General features: G+C 44.3%; 3 protein-coding genes across 3 annotated transcripts; 1 reads left to right on the forward strand and 2 right to left on the reverse strand.

Moving 5' to 3' along the window:
- Positions 1 to 542: 542 nt before the first annotated feature.
- On the reverse strand, positions 543 to 4,937 carry LOC135242255 (leukotriene B4 receptor 1-like). The gene has a single exon (XM_064313255.1). It carries the CDS (start codon positions 4,817 to 4,819, stop codon positions 3,770 to 3,772), a length of 1,050 nt encoding a protein of 349 aa, XP_064169325.1. The 5' UTR covers positions 4,820 to 4,937; the 3' UTR covers positions 543 to 3,769.
- A 549-nt stretch (positions 4,938 to 5,486) lies between these two features.
- Positions 5,487 to 7,575, reverse strand: LOC135242253 (leukotriene B4 receptor 1-like). Its single transcript, XM_064313254.1, has one exon. The coding sequence runs from the start codon at positions 7,213 to 7,215 to the stop codon at positions 6,151 to 6,153; it is 1,065 nt and encodes a 354-aa protein (XP_064169324.1). The 5' UTR covers positions 7,216 to 7,575; the 3' UTR covers positions 5,487 to 6,150.
- A 168-nt stretch (positions 7,576 to 7,743) lies between these two features.
- LOC135242251 (E3 ubiquitin-protein ligase AMFR-like) lies at positions 7,744 to 18,807 on the forward strand. The gene is made up of 13 exons (XM_064313252.1): positions 7,744 to 8,857; positions 9,018 to 9,110; positions 9,353 to 9,517; positions 10,710 to 10,862; positions 11,488 to 11,528; positions 12,023 to 12,155; positions 12,386 to 12,519; positions 12,993 to 13,103; positions 13,512 to 13,708; positions 14,335 to 14,438; positions 15,045 to 15,179; positions 15,645 to 15,835; positions 16,263 to 18,807. Exons 1-13 carry the CDS (start codon positions 8,606 to 8,608, stop codon positions 16,417 to 16,419), a joined length of 1,866 nt encoding a protein of 621 aa, XP_064169322.1. The 5' UTR covers positions 7,744 to 8,605; the 3' UTR covers positions 16,420 to 18,807.
- Positions 18,808 to 18,865: the final 58 nt, after the last annotated feature.

The raw sequence follows: 18,865 nt of genomic DNA on the forward strand, positions 1-18,865 counted from the left end.
ACACAGTGAGCCATCCGTCTATTCGTAGTATCCTACAGCTCCACCACCCTGTTGACTTGCTTTTAACAATCTCTGAATTTAATTGTGAGAGAGAGAGGAAAACATTTTCTCAGGAAAGTCGTTACTGTTTTTTCAGTACTGCTGTCTGGGGAGGCATTTGAAATGTAACCGATTTACCTTTCTGACTTTAGAGCCAGGCATGTTATTATTAAACAACCATATTCTAAAGCGGCCATTGCAGCATGTGTGATTGGCCTAGCAAAGAAGAGAAAGTTATAGAAGAGATTAGTTCATAAGGCACAGCCCAAGAAAGGCTTGCCCTCTTTGTGCTTCATTTACATGTTTTTTCTCAGACGCCATTTTCATGCATGTTGTATAAATACAGAATGTCAGGAATATTGTGCTCTTTTCTTTCTGTTTACACACTCTACACTCTATGCCGTAGAATATAGTCACGTCTAAACTGAAGAGGATGCATTCCAATTGTATGCCTTGTTTCAGACAAGATTACTTTCACAGAAAAAAACACACACACGCAGATACTCATTTCAATCACTTTTATCAGGTGCAGAGAGCTCAAGAGAAATAGGTCAAAGAGAAGGAATTTTCTTATGAGTAATTCATGTTGCTGTGGTTGGGCCTTGAAAGAGTAAAGACGAGCATGATAGTTAATGGTAAATTAACACAAAAAGTGAAAATGAATAAAGCTTGAACGCGTGAATTGCTGTCTGAATGTCCAACACAGGGGTAAATAATATGAGACGGAATACAGGCTGATCAAAACAAATCTGTGCAGAAGTGAAATCTGACTCCACCACAGTGTCTTCACATCACAAGCTACAAAACCGGGCGAGTCACAGAGACGAAGGCACCCTGTCAAGTTCAGACAAGAAGTTCTGCACAGTCGGTAAAATGCAAGTACACACACACACACACGCGCGCACACACACGCACGTGCGCACACACACACACACACACACACATAGGCATGCACACTGAGGAGCAGTTGGGATTCTGTCCGCCAATCTCTGCAAAGTGTTAAGTGTTATTGCCATGGGTTGCGATTTACCTCACATAGATTGCCTCTGGCAACAAACTGATGAGAAGATGTAATTTCATATCTGTAATGCAATTTATGAGTATTTTGTGAACCCAATTTCAATTATTTGTTTCCCATGTGAGCAAGAGAACTTACTTTCTTGTGGGAAAAATTGCATACCAAGACCAAGTGAGCACATATTTCCAAACATACTTATGCACACACACACACACATACATACACACACACACACAGCTTTCTCACAGTCTGCTGAATTTCGTCCAATAGCACAGTATGGAAAACCTCCTATTGTATGTTTCAATGTGTCTAAACAGGTGTTTTCCATTGACAATCTCTTCCACAATAGACTGTGTTGACATTGATTACCCTGAGTAGCTTCACATATCCTAACGTTACTCGCTTATTTAGGTCCTCCAGTCAGAATGTGTCAGTCTGTGTTGAGTGACAGCTTACGCAAGCACAATAGAGCAGAATTATAGTAACAGAGGCAGGATGAGACAGGCTATTCCATCCTGCATCCACACCAGCCACAGTCTCTGTCATATTAGGAAAAAAAAACAATGAACACTGTCATATAAATGCATTGGAGTCTTAAAAAAAACAATCCACAACAAAGTTGAAGTCACGTTAACAAAACAAGTGTTTAAAAATATACTTTCACAAATGTTAGTGAAACAAAAAAAAACTGTCAACTGTTGAACAAGGTAGACTAATGGATAAAGACTGAAAAACTGAGATTAAGAATAAGATATCGTTCACTCAAATATAAATTAGACTTCACATTTCGCATGGTGAAATGGGTTGCCGCAGTGTTAGCTGTTATATTTAGCTGTGCTCTCATGAAAATTAATTACACCAATCATGATGGAAATAATATGTACATCATCACTTATAATCTTCAATAATGCAAATATTACAATATTCCTTGTTTGTTTTCAACAGTCAATGTCTGCAGATTTATTAAAAAACCAACAATGCAATGATATAAATATTAACAGAAGAACTCATAATGGAATAAGCAAAACTGGCACAAGAGATACAGTGTGTATATGTCTCCCAATGTCATTAAAAACAAAACTAAAAATATTTCTCCCATGCAAGCACGTACTGTTCTTCATAATAAGCCAAGGATGTGGTCAAGTGAAATTCATCTGTATTCCTCTTTCCCATCATTGGCTAGGGGCTCTATTACACATCATGGCAGATAATCATTTCACAAGCCATCAAAAGAGAAGTAAAAAAGCTTGCCTTGTGCTTTTGCAACATGCAAAGCGCACTTTGGAAAACTTGCGACTAGTTACCCCAGTCTGAGGTACATATGGATAGATACAGGCAGTGTTGGAGAGTAGTTTAACTACATGAGGTTAAACTAGTAGTTTAATTACATTTTGCAGCAATTTGCTGGTAGTTCAGCTACATTCAAATTTGCACAGTGACTGTAGTAAATAACTTTTTTGAAATTAAATTTTTATTTCGGTCTGCATTCAACAATAGTAAGTTTACACGAAAGGAGGCAGATACTCGAATATCACAAGCTAAAAACAAAACAATGCCGCAACCCAAGATCTCTGCAGTCCAAAACAGGTGTAGGCTGAAGCTGCTGCTTATAATGCCTACCCTTTTAACAACACGTCATATTTGTCTTCAAAAGGTAACATCAGACAAACATCAAGGACAAAACAACCAAAGTAAAACAAAACAAAACAAAATCAAACAAAAACAACTTATATATCCTGTACCCTGTCCTTCTATGCCAGTGTTTCTTTCTGGTCATCCTTTTTCATATTTGTTCATTACATTATTTTTAAACATTTTTTTTACCTGAGAGTTCTACATGTATTCAGTTACATTACAGCTGTTCCATAGTTGCATTCCTTTAGCTGAAATACAATGGTATTTTGCATTGGTCCTCACTAATTGTTTTCTGAACATGTAAATTCCTCTTAAATCGTGTTGACATTCTCTCTTTGTAAACAACTTTTGGATACTTTCAGGTAGTAATTGGTTTTTTACATTATACATAATTTGAAACGATTTAAAGTCGACCAAATCTTTAAATTTTAGAGCCTTTAAATCAATAAAAAGTGAGTTTGTTGGTTCTCTATAGGTATGCATGTTCAACGTTTTAGTCATATTGAGGTATAGCTAACTGCAAGAGCTACATAATTGAGCTACATTTATTTTTTGGGTATCTTGGCTGTAGTTCAACTACTCTCAGTGTGAAGTAGTTGGTAGTTTGTACTACTATGCTTTCACAGTAGTTTTCCCCAACACTGGATACAAATGGGAGCTTCTGTGTAACAGCTGTTTGACGCTATAGCAGCACAGATTTCTGAGTAAAATGCTCCCTGTTAATATTAATACAAGTTAAAACAGTGTGAAATCCAATGGCATTACCTATGCAGGCATTTACACTAAAACCAATTATGAGGAAATGCACTGTATAGACAGATTTTTCAGTTTTCACACAGCTGTACAGCTGAATGAGATCTTAAAGAATGCCCACACTTCGTGGATCATACGAAAATGTTTTCATTAACATTGTGGATACATATACATTGTGACTTTCTATTTTAGGAAAAGCTGAATCTGAAAGTAATGCATAAATTTAATAGAACATAGGCAACATTTTGGCACACACAATCAAAAGCAACATAAATACAGGAGCTATTAATCACATGTAGAACAATGCCATTTAGCAAAGGTTGATCAGGGGGAAATATCTTCACACGCATTAAGGTCGACATCTGTAAATACTTTTGTGTCTGTACTGCACTTGGTCAACTCGCTTTGGGAGCTTTTTCTTCTAGACACAACGGACAGCTCTTTGGCTCCTTCACCTGTACCTGAGTGAGAAATGTGGTGGAAGAGCCTCCGTATCCCCGTGACCCGGAAGGAGCCTCGGAAGTAACGAGCAGCGAAGACGTAAAGCAGTGGATTCACCGAGCTGCTGACGAAGACCATGGCTCCTGCGATTAAGCTCACCGTTTCTCTGGCGGCCTCCAGGCTGTCTGCAGTTTTGGGACTGGATTCCTTTGCGCTGATGCTGACCAGGGATAGCACATTGCCCACCTGGTGAGGGAGCCAGCACAGGAGGAAGACGGCCACCACGGCAGCGATGAGGCCCGTGGATTTCTGCTTGGTCTTGAAGGTCATCTGCTTGATGCGGCCCAGCAGGCAGCCGTAGCACACCGCCAGGACGGAGAAGGGCACGACGAAGCCCACCAGGACCTCCAGCAGCAGACACGCCACCTCCTGACGAGCCGAGGAGTACTCCCGGTACAGGCACTGCTCCTCTCCGCCCTCCTTGTCCAGCACCTGCGTGGGAATGACGGGAACACTGAAGAGGAAAGCCGCGAGCCAGAGGGCTAGCAGAACCTTGCTCAGGACATTCTCCTTGCTCTTCCAGCCGAGGGAGGCCACGGGGTAGCAGACGGCCAAGAACCTCTCCACGCTCATGGCGGTGATGAGGAACACGCTGCTGTACATGCAGGAATTGATGATGTAGACCATGGCTTTGCACGCGGCCTCGCCGAAGACCCAGGAGCGGGCAACGGAGTATATCCACAGAGGCAGGGTGACGAGGACGAGCAGGTCAGCGGCAGCGAGGTGGAGGATGAGCACCACGGTGTGGGAGCGCTGCTTTACGTGCCGCAGGATCGTCCAGATCACCAACAGGTTCCCTGGAGCGCCCACCAGGAAGGACAGTGCCAGAATCACACAGGCCCCCACGGTTACCCCCGAAAAGCCTTCCGCCATCGTTTTGTTTTGCTCACCAGCGTGCGGGTGGTGTTTGTGCTATCTCCTGTTGATGGAAGAGCCTACTGCTGCAAAAAGCAGCCTGCCACTTCCCTTTAAATGTATTTACGGAGGACAGGGAAGTCCCTCAAGATACAGAAAGCCGTTTTTATTCTTGCATGATCCTGGTGATGTCAATCAAAAAAAAAAAATGGGCAAGTTTCCAGACAGATGCAGAGAACAGATTTATACACAATGGAAATTATGTCAAGCTATGCCACTTTATGATAAATTATTAAGATTCGTAATAATTTAAATGTTCGCATGGATTTCTTTTGTAGATGAATTACATGTTCAAAGCATTTGCCATGTACTGCTATGGTATGGCACCTGCTGACAGTCACTAGTGATTATACTTGTTAAAAATACAAAATTTCAATTCTTGTTAATTTATGGTCAAGCATGTTGCATATTTTGAGGTTATCTGGCCTTCTATAAATATCTTCCATTCTTTTTTCATGTTCAAGCAGACATCCCCGTTAGTTAATTGTTGGTGTGGTACCTGTGGAAAACAGGGACAGCCCTATAAAAGTCTGAAGTAGCTTTTGTCAAATGACATGACCAAACAATGGAGTATATTTGTCTACAGAGACTTGTTGTGTGAATGGATAAAAAATTTACAAGAAAATAGTGAAACGCAGATTTTAATTCAATCAGTTTACAGAAAATATTTAATCAGGTAAATAACATGTTTCCACTACTGTGAGGCACATACATTAAAAAACAAACTAAATATTTTCCATTCAACAACTTCTTAATCAAATGCATTTCTAAAAATCAAATGCGTTCTTTTGCTATATTTATATAATTTTTTGTAATTGAATATAACCTACATATTATGTGGCAGTAACATGAACAGTTACATCCTGCTGTATCATTTTGAAATAGCATTGATCATCAGCATAACATAAATGCATTTTAAGGCAGGCAATTCAAAATAATGTATTTCGGTAAGATATTTGAAACAGTCTGGCATATTCACAAAAAAAGAGAAAAAAAAAACTTTGACAAATATCAGTCGTAATCATTTTGCAACCATGGAGATTACAGTGTTGAATGTGATTGATGTTTTATTCTCCTCCTTTTGCCATTGTAAATATGATGAAAAAAAGAGACTAAAGATTTGTTTGAGGGAGATATTGTCCCTGACCCCGGTCTTTCTCCCGCCTGTGGGATCATGGGTCCAAGCACAACACAGCTTTTCGGCTGCAGTACATTTTCACAGCCGATTGCAGATGTCCTCTAAATGAACTCACGTACTGCGTACATATCCAGATTTTGATTGAGTCTGTTTACACTTCCATCTGTTCGATGTGATCGATGCCGTTTGGCTTGTCCAAGGATGAGCTTGCCGTCCCTTTTGTCTTGTGGGTGTGAGTGGCGATCTCCTGAAAGAGCTTCAGAAGTCCGGACTCTCTCAGACTGCCCTGGAAGCTCTTCGCCGCAAAGGCATACAACACGGGATTGGCTGAGCTGCTAACGAACGCGAGGGCCCCAGAAACGAAGGTGCCGCTCTGTAGGAAGTCAGCCACTTCGTTCGACTTCTCCGTCAGGCTGCTTACGAAGTTGACGAGGTTGAGAACGTGGTAAGGGAGCCAGCACACTGCAAAGGCAATGACCACGCTGTTTATCAGAACAGCGGTCTTCTGTTTGCTGCTGTAGTTCAGCTGCTTCAAGTCTCTGGACAGTAGGCTGTAGCAGGTGATTAAAATGAGAAATGGTATCACGAAGCCCACCAAGGTTTCCAGCAGCAGGATGGCCAGCTCCTGGCCCAACGTGCCGTGCTCCTGGAAAAGACATTGCTGTGTCCCGCTCAGTTCACCGACGCAGTGGCTCAGAATGGTTGGTATGCCGAACAGAAATGCCAGGATCCAAATGGCAATCAACAACTTGTTCATCATTTCTTTCCTTCTCAAGCTCATCAAACGGAAGGGGTAGCGCACAGCCACGAACCTCTCCACGCTCATGGCGGTGATGAGGAACACGCTGCTGTACATGCAGGAATAGATGATGTAGACCATGGCTTTGCACGTGGCCTCGCCGAAGACCCAGGAGTGGGCGAAGGAGTATATCCACAGCGGCAGGGTGACGAGGACGAGCAGGTCAGCGGCAGCGAGGTGGAGGATGAGCACCACGGTGTGGGAGCGCCGCTTTACGTGCCGCAGGATCGTCCAAATCACCAACAGGTTCCCTGGAGCGCCCACCAGGAAGGACAGTGCCAGAATCACACAGGCTATTGGTCTCCCTAATGTTTCCCATTGGTCTACTACTGTCTCATTGTGCCCAAAGCTGCGAGAGCTATTCATCTTATGTCCAACTTCTGCGAGGAAGATAGGGGGATAGGAAATAGTTTCCATTGCTTTGTTTCTTATTGTAATGTCTTAGTAGGCAATTATGTTTCCCACTTTTACTTCTCCAATTTCGAGCCATGAAACTTATAAGATGCAGAAGTACTGACAGGTTAAATAAAAACCAAAAGTAAACTGCTGACATTATGGTAATTACTGCTGCAATTTGTTGCAGCGTTAATAATGTCCAAAATCACAAGAGCAGGCTACCACTCACATTGTTACAGCGGCTGCGGGGTGCTTGCCATAGCTTGATGGAGTCAGGCCACTAACGGTCCAAAAAATTATACACGATAATTGCTAGGCTAAGTAATGTATCTAACTAGTTAGAATGCAGTGGCAAGCTTCAGATATGAAGGTATCTTAGAACGAGTCTGCGTTTCATCTTGGTACGTTCAACGTTCATTTAACGAACAGATATAAGGCCGTCTTGTCCTAGGAAAAGTTTTGTAGCCCAAATAAGTCTTTCAGGATCTTTACATTTTAACGTTTGCACAGTAGGTGGCAGTATGTACCATTTTGCATCCGTACACTAGTGAAACACACTGAAGAAGAAAAGAATGAGACTCGGAAATTCACCAACAGGACTGAAAGTACAGTATTCAACCAACAAGTTACTGTCTACCGACTTTTTAAAGTCGATGTAGCAACACAAGGAGAGGGAAAGCTCGTCGCATCTAGTGTATGCTAGTTCGTAACGTTATGGAAGTTTGTTATTCAGCAGTTTAGCATTGAGTTTCTAGTTAGGCCTGCATTTCATTCGTCTCTGATGTGTCGCTAACCAACCTAGCATAACTAGCCTGTGCTGTAGCTAGAAAACATTTAAAACGTGACAGAAAAACTGAAACGAACAAGCAAACTTAAGGCTTTAGCTAACCAGCCTGTCGCGTTATCCGGTCTGCTTGGGGTTTTATTTCTGTGGACCATGAAATCTTTCATTTTGTCAACTGGTTGGTTGAGTAATATTAGCATGTTGAATACGTCGACAACGTTCATTTGGTCAATGAGCTAGTTGACCAAATCGTGTTTAATTGAAGAGATTGGGAAGAAACCACATTTCGAAGTCTGCTTCCTCAGTGTTAACTTGTATAAGTTTACCGAGTTTGTAATATTGCGACATGACGTGTATGACATAGCGACTTAAAGACAATTTAATTGGAAATGATCACGCAAGCCTTAACGTATACTGTCTCTAACCTAGTTAAGAACCTAGATGAAGTTAACTGAATTGCCTGTCCACCAGTGAGTCTTGCCCTTACTTTCTGTCTTAGTAGCGAACACATTTTAGCTGTTCAGGCATCAGTACATAATCAGCAGTCATTTCACCGTCTACGTTGAAACACAGCTAAATTCAAGTTAGTTTCTTTCCGACTGTTGCTTCCTCAACGCTAAAGTTACAATGCCACTACTATTCTTGGAGAGGTTCCCATGGCCCAGTTTGCAAACCTACATGGCTCTTAGTACGATTCTGCTTGCTGGTAGTATTTTCAGTGCCTATACTACTGTGACTGAGCCGGGACTCGACACCTCAGAAACGGACGGCTCCCCGCTCAGCTCTGAAGGGAACCCGGAACAGGAGCTTCACAACATTGGGGATGGAGTGGTTTCTGAAGTCCTGTGGCACCTGGTTTCTGACAACTTCTATGTTTGGGTGAGAAATATCAGTTTTGTAATTCACTGTACGTGTTTTGGTTTTGCGAGGTTTTAAATTTTTTTTTTTTAAATTTTGAAATGTGAAGACAAGTTTTCTAAAATAAAGCTAGCATCTGTGGCATGTTAATATTTACATTTTTCTCTTGTCTTTTGCTCAGGTCCTGGTGAATACAGCATGCTGCTTCCTTACGTTAATTGCCAAGATGATCCAGTGTATAGTGTTTGGGCCTCTAAGAGTCAGTGAAAAACAGGTGAGGATGAAAATGTCTAACTATACTTTGTCTTGCTGTTATGATCAAAAATGATTTCATGACAAATGACTTGTGATTTTTGTTAAGAGCTGCACACTTTATATCTTGCCATTCATATTGGTTCATATGAACAAGTTAAGCGAATTAAATTCATGGACGACATTAAAAGGGAGACAAATTAGGTGACGGACTCCTCCTTACTCCTCTCTTGCTTCTTCCTGACAATCGCTCTCTCTCTCCAGCACCTGAAGGACAAGTTCTGGAACTTCATCTTCTACAAGTTCATCTTCATCTTCGGCGTGCTGAACGTGCAGACCGTGGACGAAGTGGTCATGTGGTGCATGTGGTTCGCTGCTTTGGTCTTCCTCCATCTCATGGTTCAGCTCTGCAAGGATCGCTTTGAATACGTATGTTTCTATTGGGGATCATCGTATGGCGAGTTTGGCTGTTACAGTGGGCACAGTCAGTCCGTTCAGCAGCAATCTAGATTCATCGTCTTCATTCTGTACGTTTGCTCTCTCAGTGAGCGCTCTTTGTCTTTGATGCCGTTTGAAAAAACTGAATCAAGATGAGGCTGCTGAACTTCCGGCTATCAAATCAGAGGTTTTTGTATCATTACGGATGTGTTGCGTGTCATTTTAGCAAGGTACGATATAAGCGTTTAAGCTATTTCGGCCTAGGCCTATTTACTGCTCTTGGACGCTGATGGAATTGTCCACATTGCGTCACCTCTGTCACTAGTGAAGCCAATATGAGTGTAATCTTTGGTAATGCTGCTGGGCGAAACCTTAAAATAGTGTTCGTTTATACATTTGCTTCCTGTATTTGAACTTGCTGCAAGCAAAGGCTATTGTTTACTATAAGTATAACAGGGCCCTGTGGCGTCAGTACACAGTTTTTAGTCTGTTACTCACTCTGTTAGCAGTGGCATGTAGACCGCAGTCATTACAGTTACGTTTTTGGCAATAAACAGGCAGTCTTATCCATAGTGATGTGCACAGTTTGCATTCTTTTACATGCAAACAGTACAGCCAGGTGTTTACTGAAGCTGAAGTGCCTCACTCAAGGGCCCACTTAGGATTCGACCGTTTTGTTGGATACGACGTTCATTTGATCCATGGGCTAGCTGGCCAAATAGTGTTTAATTGAAGAGCTTAGGAAGAAAACACAGCACTGCAAAGTCTGTTCCCCCCAGGGCTAACTTGGAGAAGTTAACTGAATATTTAATGTTGTGACATGACGTGTCTGAAACTTTGTTGATGTTATTTAATAACTAAATGTTTAGCGATATGTGCTGTATTTGTATATTGTAGTGCCATCATTGTTATCTTTTGCACCATAGTTCTGCGTAGTGTAGTTGTCACACCATGTAATAACCAAAAGTTTTTTGTTTTTTTGTTTGTACGCGTGTCTGCACGTGTCTGTGTGTGTGTGTTTGTGTTTGTGCGTGTGTGCGTGTGTGTGTGTGTGTGTGTGTTTGTGTGTGCCTGTGTGTGTGTGTGTGTGTGTGTGTTTGTGTGTGTGCGTGTTTGTGTTTGTGTGTGTGTGTGTGTGTGTGTGTGTGTGTGTGTGTGTGTTTGTCTCTCTCCGCGCTCTCAGCTCTCCTTCTCCCCCACCATCCCGTTGAGCAGCCACGTGCGTGTGCTGTCGCTGCTCGTGTCCCTGCTGCTGTCCTGCTCCGGCCTGGCTGTGGTCTGCGGCCTGCTCGGGCTCTCACAGGGTCCACACACTCTGGCCTTTATGGTCGCTGAGGTAGGTACCTGCCTGTGGGGCTGTCACACTGACACACACTCTGGCCTTTATGATCGCTGAGGTAGGTACCTGCCTGTGGGGCTCTCACAGGGTCCACACACTCTGGCCTTTATGATCGCTGAGGTAGGTACCTGCCTGTGGGGCTGTCACACTGACACACACTCTGGCCTTTATGATCGCTGAGGTAGGTGCCTGCCTGTGGGGCTGTCACACTGACACACACTCTGGCCTTTATGGTCGCTGAGGTAGGTGCCTGCCTGTGGGGCTGTCACACTGACACACACTCTGGCCTTTATGGTCGCTGAGGTAGGTGCCTGCCTGCAGGGCTGATTTGCATGGCCAAGCTCATTTGATTAGGACTTATCTGATTTCATACTGATGTAGCTCACCACAGCAGCTCTTCTTATTTGTAATTTGGTGACATAACCACTTATGGTTATGAATTTTCCACGAACACACTGATACTGATATTATAAAACCACGCTTCTACATAACTATATAAAATAAATCAATAAATGTTTCATATATTGTTCAGAGGCAGAAATAAGTCTAAAGTGAAGATTAACAAACTTAAATAAAAATATCAGTTTTTTCTATATTTTTTCCATGTATTTTGTCTTTACAGTGTCTTCTGGTAACTGTAAGGACAGGACATGTGATCATACGGTGAGTGTCCTATGGACTCCTTCTCTTCTCTTCATTCATTACCGTGTGACTTCATCCGGGCTGTGTGCTCATCACCCGTTTAGGAGTGATTTATGTTATGTTATTGTCAGTTTCTAAATGAGTTTGAAAAAACATTCAGCACTCAAGGACATGCCTAATGTCATACATCAGTTTTTTTTTTTTTTCCCAGCTGGGCAGTTTTGGTATGGACACCAATTGTGACCGTAGCCGCTATGATTAATTGCAGTGGGGGAACTTTGGGATTGGGTTTAGATGAGTGAGGATTTTTGTCATTCTTTTTCCAGTTTTAATTATGTATTCATGTTTGTTAAAGCTTTACTTGGGAAACATAAAAGATAACCAACTGTAAAAAATAAAAAATAAATAAATAAAAAAATAAAACTTGAGCTTGACAGTAATTCGGTGAAGATGCCCCAGCGTGATTTCTGTGACGTGGTTGGGATCGCCGAGTCCAAGGTTGACCTCTCTTTCAGCTACTCCATCCATCTGTGGGACCTGAACCACGAGGGAACGTGGGAGGGTAAGGGCACGTTTGTGTACTACACTGACTTCGCCATGGAGCTGACTCTGCTGTTCGTGGACCTCCTGCACCATACCCACATGCTGGTGAGTCCAACCCCCCCCACAGCAGTGCCTGTCCTGGGTGTCTTATACCTCTCAGGGACTGTACATCCAGTTGCACTGTAATAATTATCAGCCATAATGTGGAGTGATTTGGATGTTTCTCTTCTGAAGGCTACAGTGGAGCTGTATCTTTCGGGTGCACCTTGTTGTGGCGTACGTTGGTGGGTTTCCCCTGTGTTGACGGTACCCTTTCTCCTCTGTCCTTTTCTCAGCTCTTCGGCAACATCTGGCTGTCGATGGCCAGCCTGGTGATCTTCATGCAGCTCCGCTACCTCTTCCACGAAGTGCAGCGACGCATTCGACGCCACAAGAACTACCTGCGTGTCATCAGCAGCATGGAGGCCAGGTCAATTAACCCAGGGCCTTTAAAAGTTTAATCTTAGGATTAATCCTTGTCCAAGAGCTTTTGGATTTTTTTTCCCAGTGAAAATAGCCTTTGGGGAAATGTTTTTAGTCTGGGAAACTGGCTTTGAATGTTTGTAGAATTTTACTTTTAACATTTATTTTCCCCATTATTTTTATAGCATGTGAACATGTGCCATCTTGTTGGGAGGAACTAATGCAAGAGTACTCTGGCCTACTTAGCCACCCTTCTTCTTCCTGAGGTTGCAAATCCTATTTTGTCCCACCTCTACAGAGTTGGCTAATGACATAACCAGGCTTGACCCTACAATGTCCCAGCTCTGTAGTGCCAGCCAGAGCCACTTTGGAGCTGTTGGGTTGTGCGCGTGCATGCGCGTGCGTTTGGATATGTGTTTATGTGAAAGGAAAGGTGGCTTGGAGCCTGACCTGCGGTGTGGTCGCGCTCTTGGTTTGCAGGTTTGCCGTGGCCTCTGCTGAGGAGCTGGCGGTTAACGGCGATGACTGCGCGATCTGCTGGGACTCCATGCATTCCGCACGCAAGCTGCCCTGCGGTCATCTCTTCCACAAGTACGCGCCTGACCCAGCGGAACTTCGCCTCGTATTTTTCAGCATTTACATAAACTTAAGAATCTTGAATATGAAGCTCACTCTAAAATGGGAGAATTGTGTTTTAAATCCCTGATTTAAAGGACGTTACATTACATTTATTTGGCAGACGCTTTTACCCTAAGCGACGTACAGTAAGTGCACACCAAAGGAACGACTACAAAACACAGGTCCGATAAGGTACGATACTCAGTTATGTACAGCCATGAACACATTAAGTCCAGTTCACTTAGTAAGCACAGACTCTGTCTCTGTTAAGTCAAGCTAGGAGGCATGACTGCGAGCTCCAACATCAGGATAACCATAAAGGACTGGCAGTACCTCTCGTACTGAAACGGGCCGCGCTTCAACTGTGCTTTCCTTGCGCAGCTCCTGCCTGCGCTCGTGGCTGGAGCAGGACACCTCCTGTCCCACGTGCCGCATGTCCCTGAACATAACCGAGGGCAGCCGGGCGCAGGCGGCCCCCCCCGGAGAGCCTCAGGACAACGCCGCGGGCCCCGCCGGACCGGCGCCGGACCCCCGCCCCCCACGCTTCAGCCTGCACAACCATTTCTTCCACTTTGACGGTCAGATCACCATCCCCCCCACCCTGGCACTGTAACTGGACTACGCAGCCCGCAATGCGATGCGTAGTTTAGCCAACACCGGCCCATCCCCCTCCCTGGCACTGTAACTGGACTACGCAACCCGCAATGCGATGTGTAGTTCAGCCAATACCGGCCCATCCCCCACCATGGCACTGTAACTGGACTACACAACCCGCAATGCGATGTGTAGTTTAGCCAATACCGGCCCATCCCCCACCCTGGCACTGTAACTGGACTACACAACCTGCAATGGGATGTGTAGTTTAGCCAACACCAGCTTCTGTCCAATACTGTGGATGGACTGTTGACATGTAGCCTGTGCTAGATTCTGTTCTTGCCCTACACCTAACCCTGAGTCTAGTTACATTACATTACAGGCATTTAGCAGACGCTCTTATCCAGAGCGACTTACACCACTTTTTTTGGTCTAGTGACTGTCTTGATTAAGCTGACCTAAGCTGAGCTCGTTCTGTGTGGGTGAAAACTGAGCTGGAGAAACTGCTGGACTGCACTCATCCACCCTTGCGTTATCCTTTGGTGTTTCCTGAAAAATCTGTATGTAGATTTCTGGGAAAGCTTTGCTAATGGTTTTCTCTTTACTCCAGGTTCCCGCATTGCCAGCTGGCTTCCCAGTTTTTCAGTGGAAGTCATGCACACAACAAACATTCTTGGCATCACACAGGCTCATAACTCCCAGCTCAATGCCATGGTGAGTGTTCGGAGGAAACCACATAGGTCTCAGTTGCACAAAATTCCCATTTAAAACCGCAATGGATTGTACAGGCTCAGATGAGGGCTGAAACGCACCAGTATAATGGTATTATAGCATGACATTAATGAAAAAACAGTATTCTTATGAGTTAGACTGTACTGTGCAATGACCAACTAGCAACCAAGCCTTAGCATGAGTCTGCGAAAAACTACTGCACCTATACCTAGGCAAGAAAATTGAGTAAGTGGAGTAAGAATTAGTTTCCCCAAACCCTCTGCCAACACAAGTTTACCCAGTCTTGAAATGTAGATAGTAGTTTATTTTGTCACTACTGTGAAAGTTCATCTTGCACAGAGCATCTAGTGCAGAGAAAATCATGTCCAAAGGAGTCGGTACGCTGAATCTACCTTACCACCTCTGTGAGCATCGTCCTGCTGGTTGCACCAGGTTGGTTAGTCATACAGGGTATTTTATAACTTGCCGATGAGGTATAACTTTAAGCCGAAGTGATGAGAAGGTAATGTTACGTGTTGGTCGTATGAATGGCTACATATCTGAGAAAACGGCTCCACAGTGAGAGTGAAGTGCTGCGCTCCTTCACAGGCTCACCAGATCCTGGAGGTGTTCCCTCAGGTGCCCCATCACCTGGTGCTGCAGGACCTCCAGCTCACACGCTCCGTGGAGATGACCACCGACAACATCCTGGAGGGACGCATCCCAATCCCCTTCCCCAGCCAGGTATGTCCTCCGACTCATCCTGCCCAGGTACACCTCCATTCCCACCGAGCCCCTGCCCTGCCCTGGCAAAGGCAAGTCCTCTTCCCATTTCAGGCACGTTCTCTCTCTATTTCAGGCTAGTGCCAGTCCCTAGCCCGGAAAGTGCATGTTCCCAGTCCCCTTCTGCCCAAACTAAGATACTGATGTTCTTAATCATACATTTCTGCTTCTGCAGTCACAAGTTGATATAGCTAGCTGTTACGACATCGTGCGTATGAATTTAGAACAGTGATCAGACCGTTTGACTGGAACTACTTGCTCCTGGAGACCTTTGCGCAAGGAATTGTGGGATATCTGAGGCTGCGAAGCTGCATTTGATGGTGGCTTCCTAATGGGACGGCGCTTCTGATGCGTGCATCTCGGAGCTTGCAGCCTCGAGGTACACGAGTGCACTCCAGAATAATTCCCTCTCTGCCTCCCTGCCAGTCCAGTGATCAGGCTCCTGTGCAGGGGAGCCCCGCCCTGGAGGGGCCGGTGGAGGCCGGCGGAGAGGGGGAGGCCCCAGCCGGGGAGCCCGAGCCGCTGGAGGTCCGGGGCGGCCGCTTCTCCAAGTCGGCCGACGAGAGGCAGAGAATGCTGGAGCAGAGGAAGCAGGAGCTCCTGCAGCAGGCGCGCAGGTACAGTACCACACCCCACTCAGCCCGCTGAGCAGCACTCCCCTGCTGTCTGTTAACACCCCCAGGAAGAGCTGCGCTGGAGTGGAGTCAGATCCACGCGTGCAGGGATAGAACATGATGACGGCATTCGTTTGGGGGGGGTTCATGAAGCGTGATGTCAGAGTTTGTACAGCACTACTCATACCATCTCTGCTCTGTGATTGCACACAGCAATACTTAAGGGTCAAATAGGGTCATTTTCACCCTCTGGGTTTTACCAGGTTTCTTTGATTTGTTTAGACCTGTCACCCAGCACAACACACACACAAGACCTACTAATTACAGTGTTGATGGTTGTCTGCCTGGCTCATGTGTAGGATGCAGGTCTTGAGGACTGGGGCGTGGTTATGTCTCTGGGAGTGAGTGACATGTTTGTGTTTCCTCCAAGGCGGTATCTGCGCAAAACTCCGGAGGAAGACAAAGATGGCGGCCTGGCCTCTCCGGAGGACGATGCGCGCGGGTTCGACACCACCGCCCTGAGGCGGCGCATGCTGGCGGCTGCGGCAGAGCGTCGCATGCACAGACCACCGGACCCGCCCCAGTGATGCGGAACCTGGGGGGGGGGGAGGGGGGCAGGGGCAGCGGAACTCTTCAGGCGCCCCCTGGAGGCTGTCTTCGCACCAGCGCCACTGCCCACCTGGCGTCTCACTCAACCACACCACTTCAGATCTGAAAGGAAAGCGTGTGGCCAGCCTGACGTCTAGGCAAGCTGCAACACTGTGCGGTGTTAGATTGCTTTAGTCTGATCTCTTCACAAGGGCTTGGGCAGCCCTTGGACTTCAAAGCCTTTAATTAGTCTGACCCCAGGCAATGCACTTTGTTCATGGCACTTTTGTGGGTCAAGCTCGTGCAAATATGGGAGTTTTCTACCAGATACTGTTCATGCTAAAGTCTATGCATGAGTTATGCATGAGCTTGAGTAGTCACACTGTAATAATGGGGGCGTCTTTAATGTCTTTATAAATTGTCCGGGTCTAAGGGGTATTAGTTGGCTTTGGAGGTGAATTGGTTCTTCAGTGTTTCATAGGCCAGATTCGTGGTCGTGAGTTTAATTTTAAATCAGGAGTTCAAACTAAATTTAAGAGATGCTGTTTAAGTCTGTCTGATCATAGTGTAAGAGAAGAGAACACCATTGTAGTATTCAGTGCTCTGTGGAGAATGAATGTACTGCAATCTGCAATGTATTGCAAACTGTTTGTTGTCAAAGAAACGGTGCACACATATTGCATTTGTAACATTTCTCTGTGGGTGAGTGAATATAGCTCTATTTACATGAAAATGAAAGGATTTTTTTTTTTAATTCACCTGTAGCATTAGCCGTAGCCATAGCTCCCAGAGTCTGTTTCTGCATAGATGGCACATGCCCTACCCTGTAGAAGAGGTGCGGGAATTGTTCGATGTAAGCTGCAAGCTGGCTTTCTGCAGGATTTGAGTTTTCCCTACCTGCACTTCCCGCATACTGGTAGACATACAACCAAAGGTCTTTTTTTTTTTTTTTAGGTGGTGCAGCATCTCTGTTCTTAGTGTGCTAACTTATGGCTTTGCCACCTAATAAGTTATACTGGTAAGATGTGCACCCCTAAGTCCCCTTGTATTATACCATTATGTTTAGAAAACATTTGACAAACCTGTTTGTCCCCCCGAAAGACTACTGCAGTTTTGCACAATAATAATAATACTATTTACAACTAACTAGTATTGTATACATTAACTCACAAAAAAGAGCTACCATCGACTTTCTGCTATATCTGTTCAGCTTTGACTACGGCAGAAGAAAGATTAGGCAATTATGTTTACAGTAGTTTTTGAGGCAATATACAAATTATATAAATATGCTCTAGTGATTTATTTATGTCTAAGAAATATTGAATGCTTTGGGAATGTTAAGTAATTGAAATGTTACTGTAAATCAAAATCGGTTGTACCTGATTTACAGTTGGTTACTTGCAGTTGTAATATCAGTCCATGATTTCACCAAATTCATAGATTATATCTTAGAATGTAGCGTACGGATACCATTCTTTAGTTTGTTTTTGTTTGTTGAGATTATACGTCCGAGTTAGCTCTTTCGCTTTGTGTGTCTTTTTCTCGGCGTGTTTCCGTTACTTTGTGATCAAGTGAGGATGGACAGTACATCATGGCACAGGACCCAAAAGCCAGCACGGTCACCTCTCTAAGTGGGCGGTGATGGTGTTGGAAGTGTGGTGCTGAGGCCCTGGTTGAGTACCATAGACGGAGCATCTCACAGGATGCACTTTAACTTTAATCCAGCACTGCATGGGGTCACATGACTTTCTCCTGCCTATCGTAAGCTCTGTCAGTGACGCGGTCAGACATTTTTTTTTTTTTTTTTTTTTGGTGAGCGCATCACTGTGGCATCCTTTTGGTTCTTGTGCAGTTGTCACTTTACTGTACATCTGGCCAGATTGGAGGAGATATAGACCTTGGAGAGGACTCTTTGTAGCTGATGTATTTCCAAAGAACTGGATGTTGCCTCATTGAAAAAAACCAAGTCTTGCTTGATTCCTATAAACTGCATTTATTTTATGTACACATATGTGTTTATGTATTAATGTCTGATTTTTATATATGTTGGCATATGTTTGTATATGTGTGTGCAGCATATACACAAGCATACGCCCGATTGTATGTCTGCGTGTGTGTATGGGCTTGCATGTTATGGAACTTTGATTGTGTCCTAGACTGTGGGACTGAAAGATATCTTACCCTTTCTCCTTCATGGAACAGCATGGTTACAGCAAATTGTCAGCTTGTCCGTTAGACATGTTGCACCTGATGATTTGACTGGTCCCACATTGCCTCGTCATACCCAAGCTAATGAACGTTATAACAACTGAATGACCAATTGGAAGATTTTTTTGTACACATAAATTATATGGGCCTAAATTATATAATAAAGACTAATGGGTGGATTTTGTTGATTATTTTGTAAGAAATGTGAAATGACTCCATACAAAGTCGGAGCAATCA

The sequence above is a fragment of the Anguilla rostrata genome, chromosome 16, assembly GCF_018555375.3.
Source record: "Anguilla rostrata isolate EN2019 chromosome 16, ASM1855537v3, whole genome shotgun sequence".
In the NCBI taxonomy this organism is placed as follows: domain Eukaryota; kingdom Metazoa; phylum Chordata; class Actinopteri; order Anguilliformes; family Anguillidae; genus Anguilla; species Anguilla rostrata.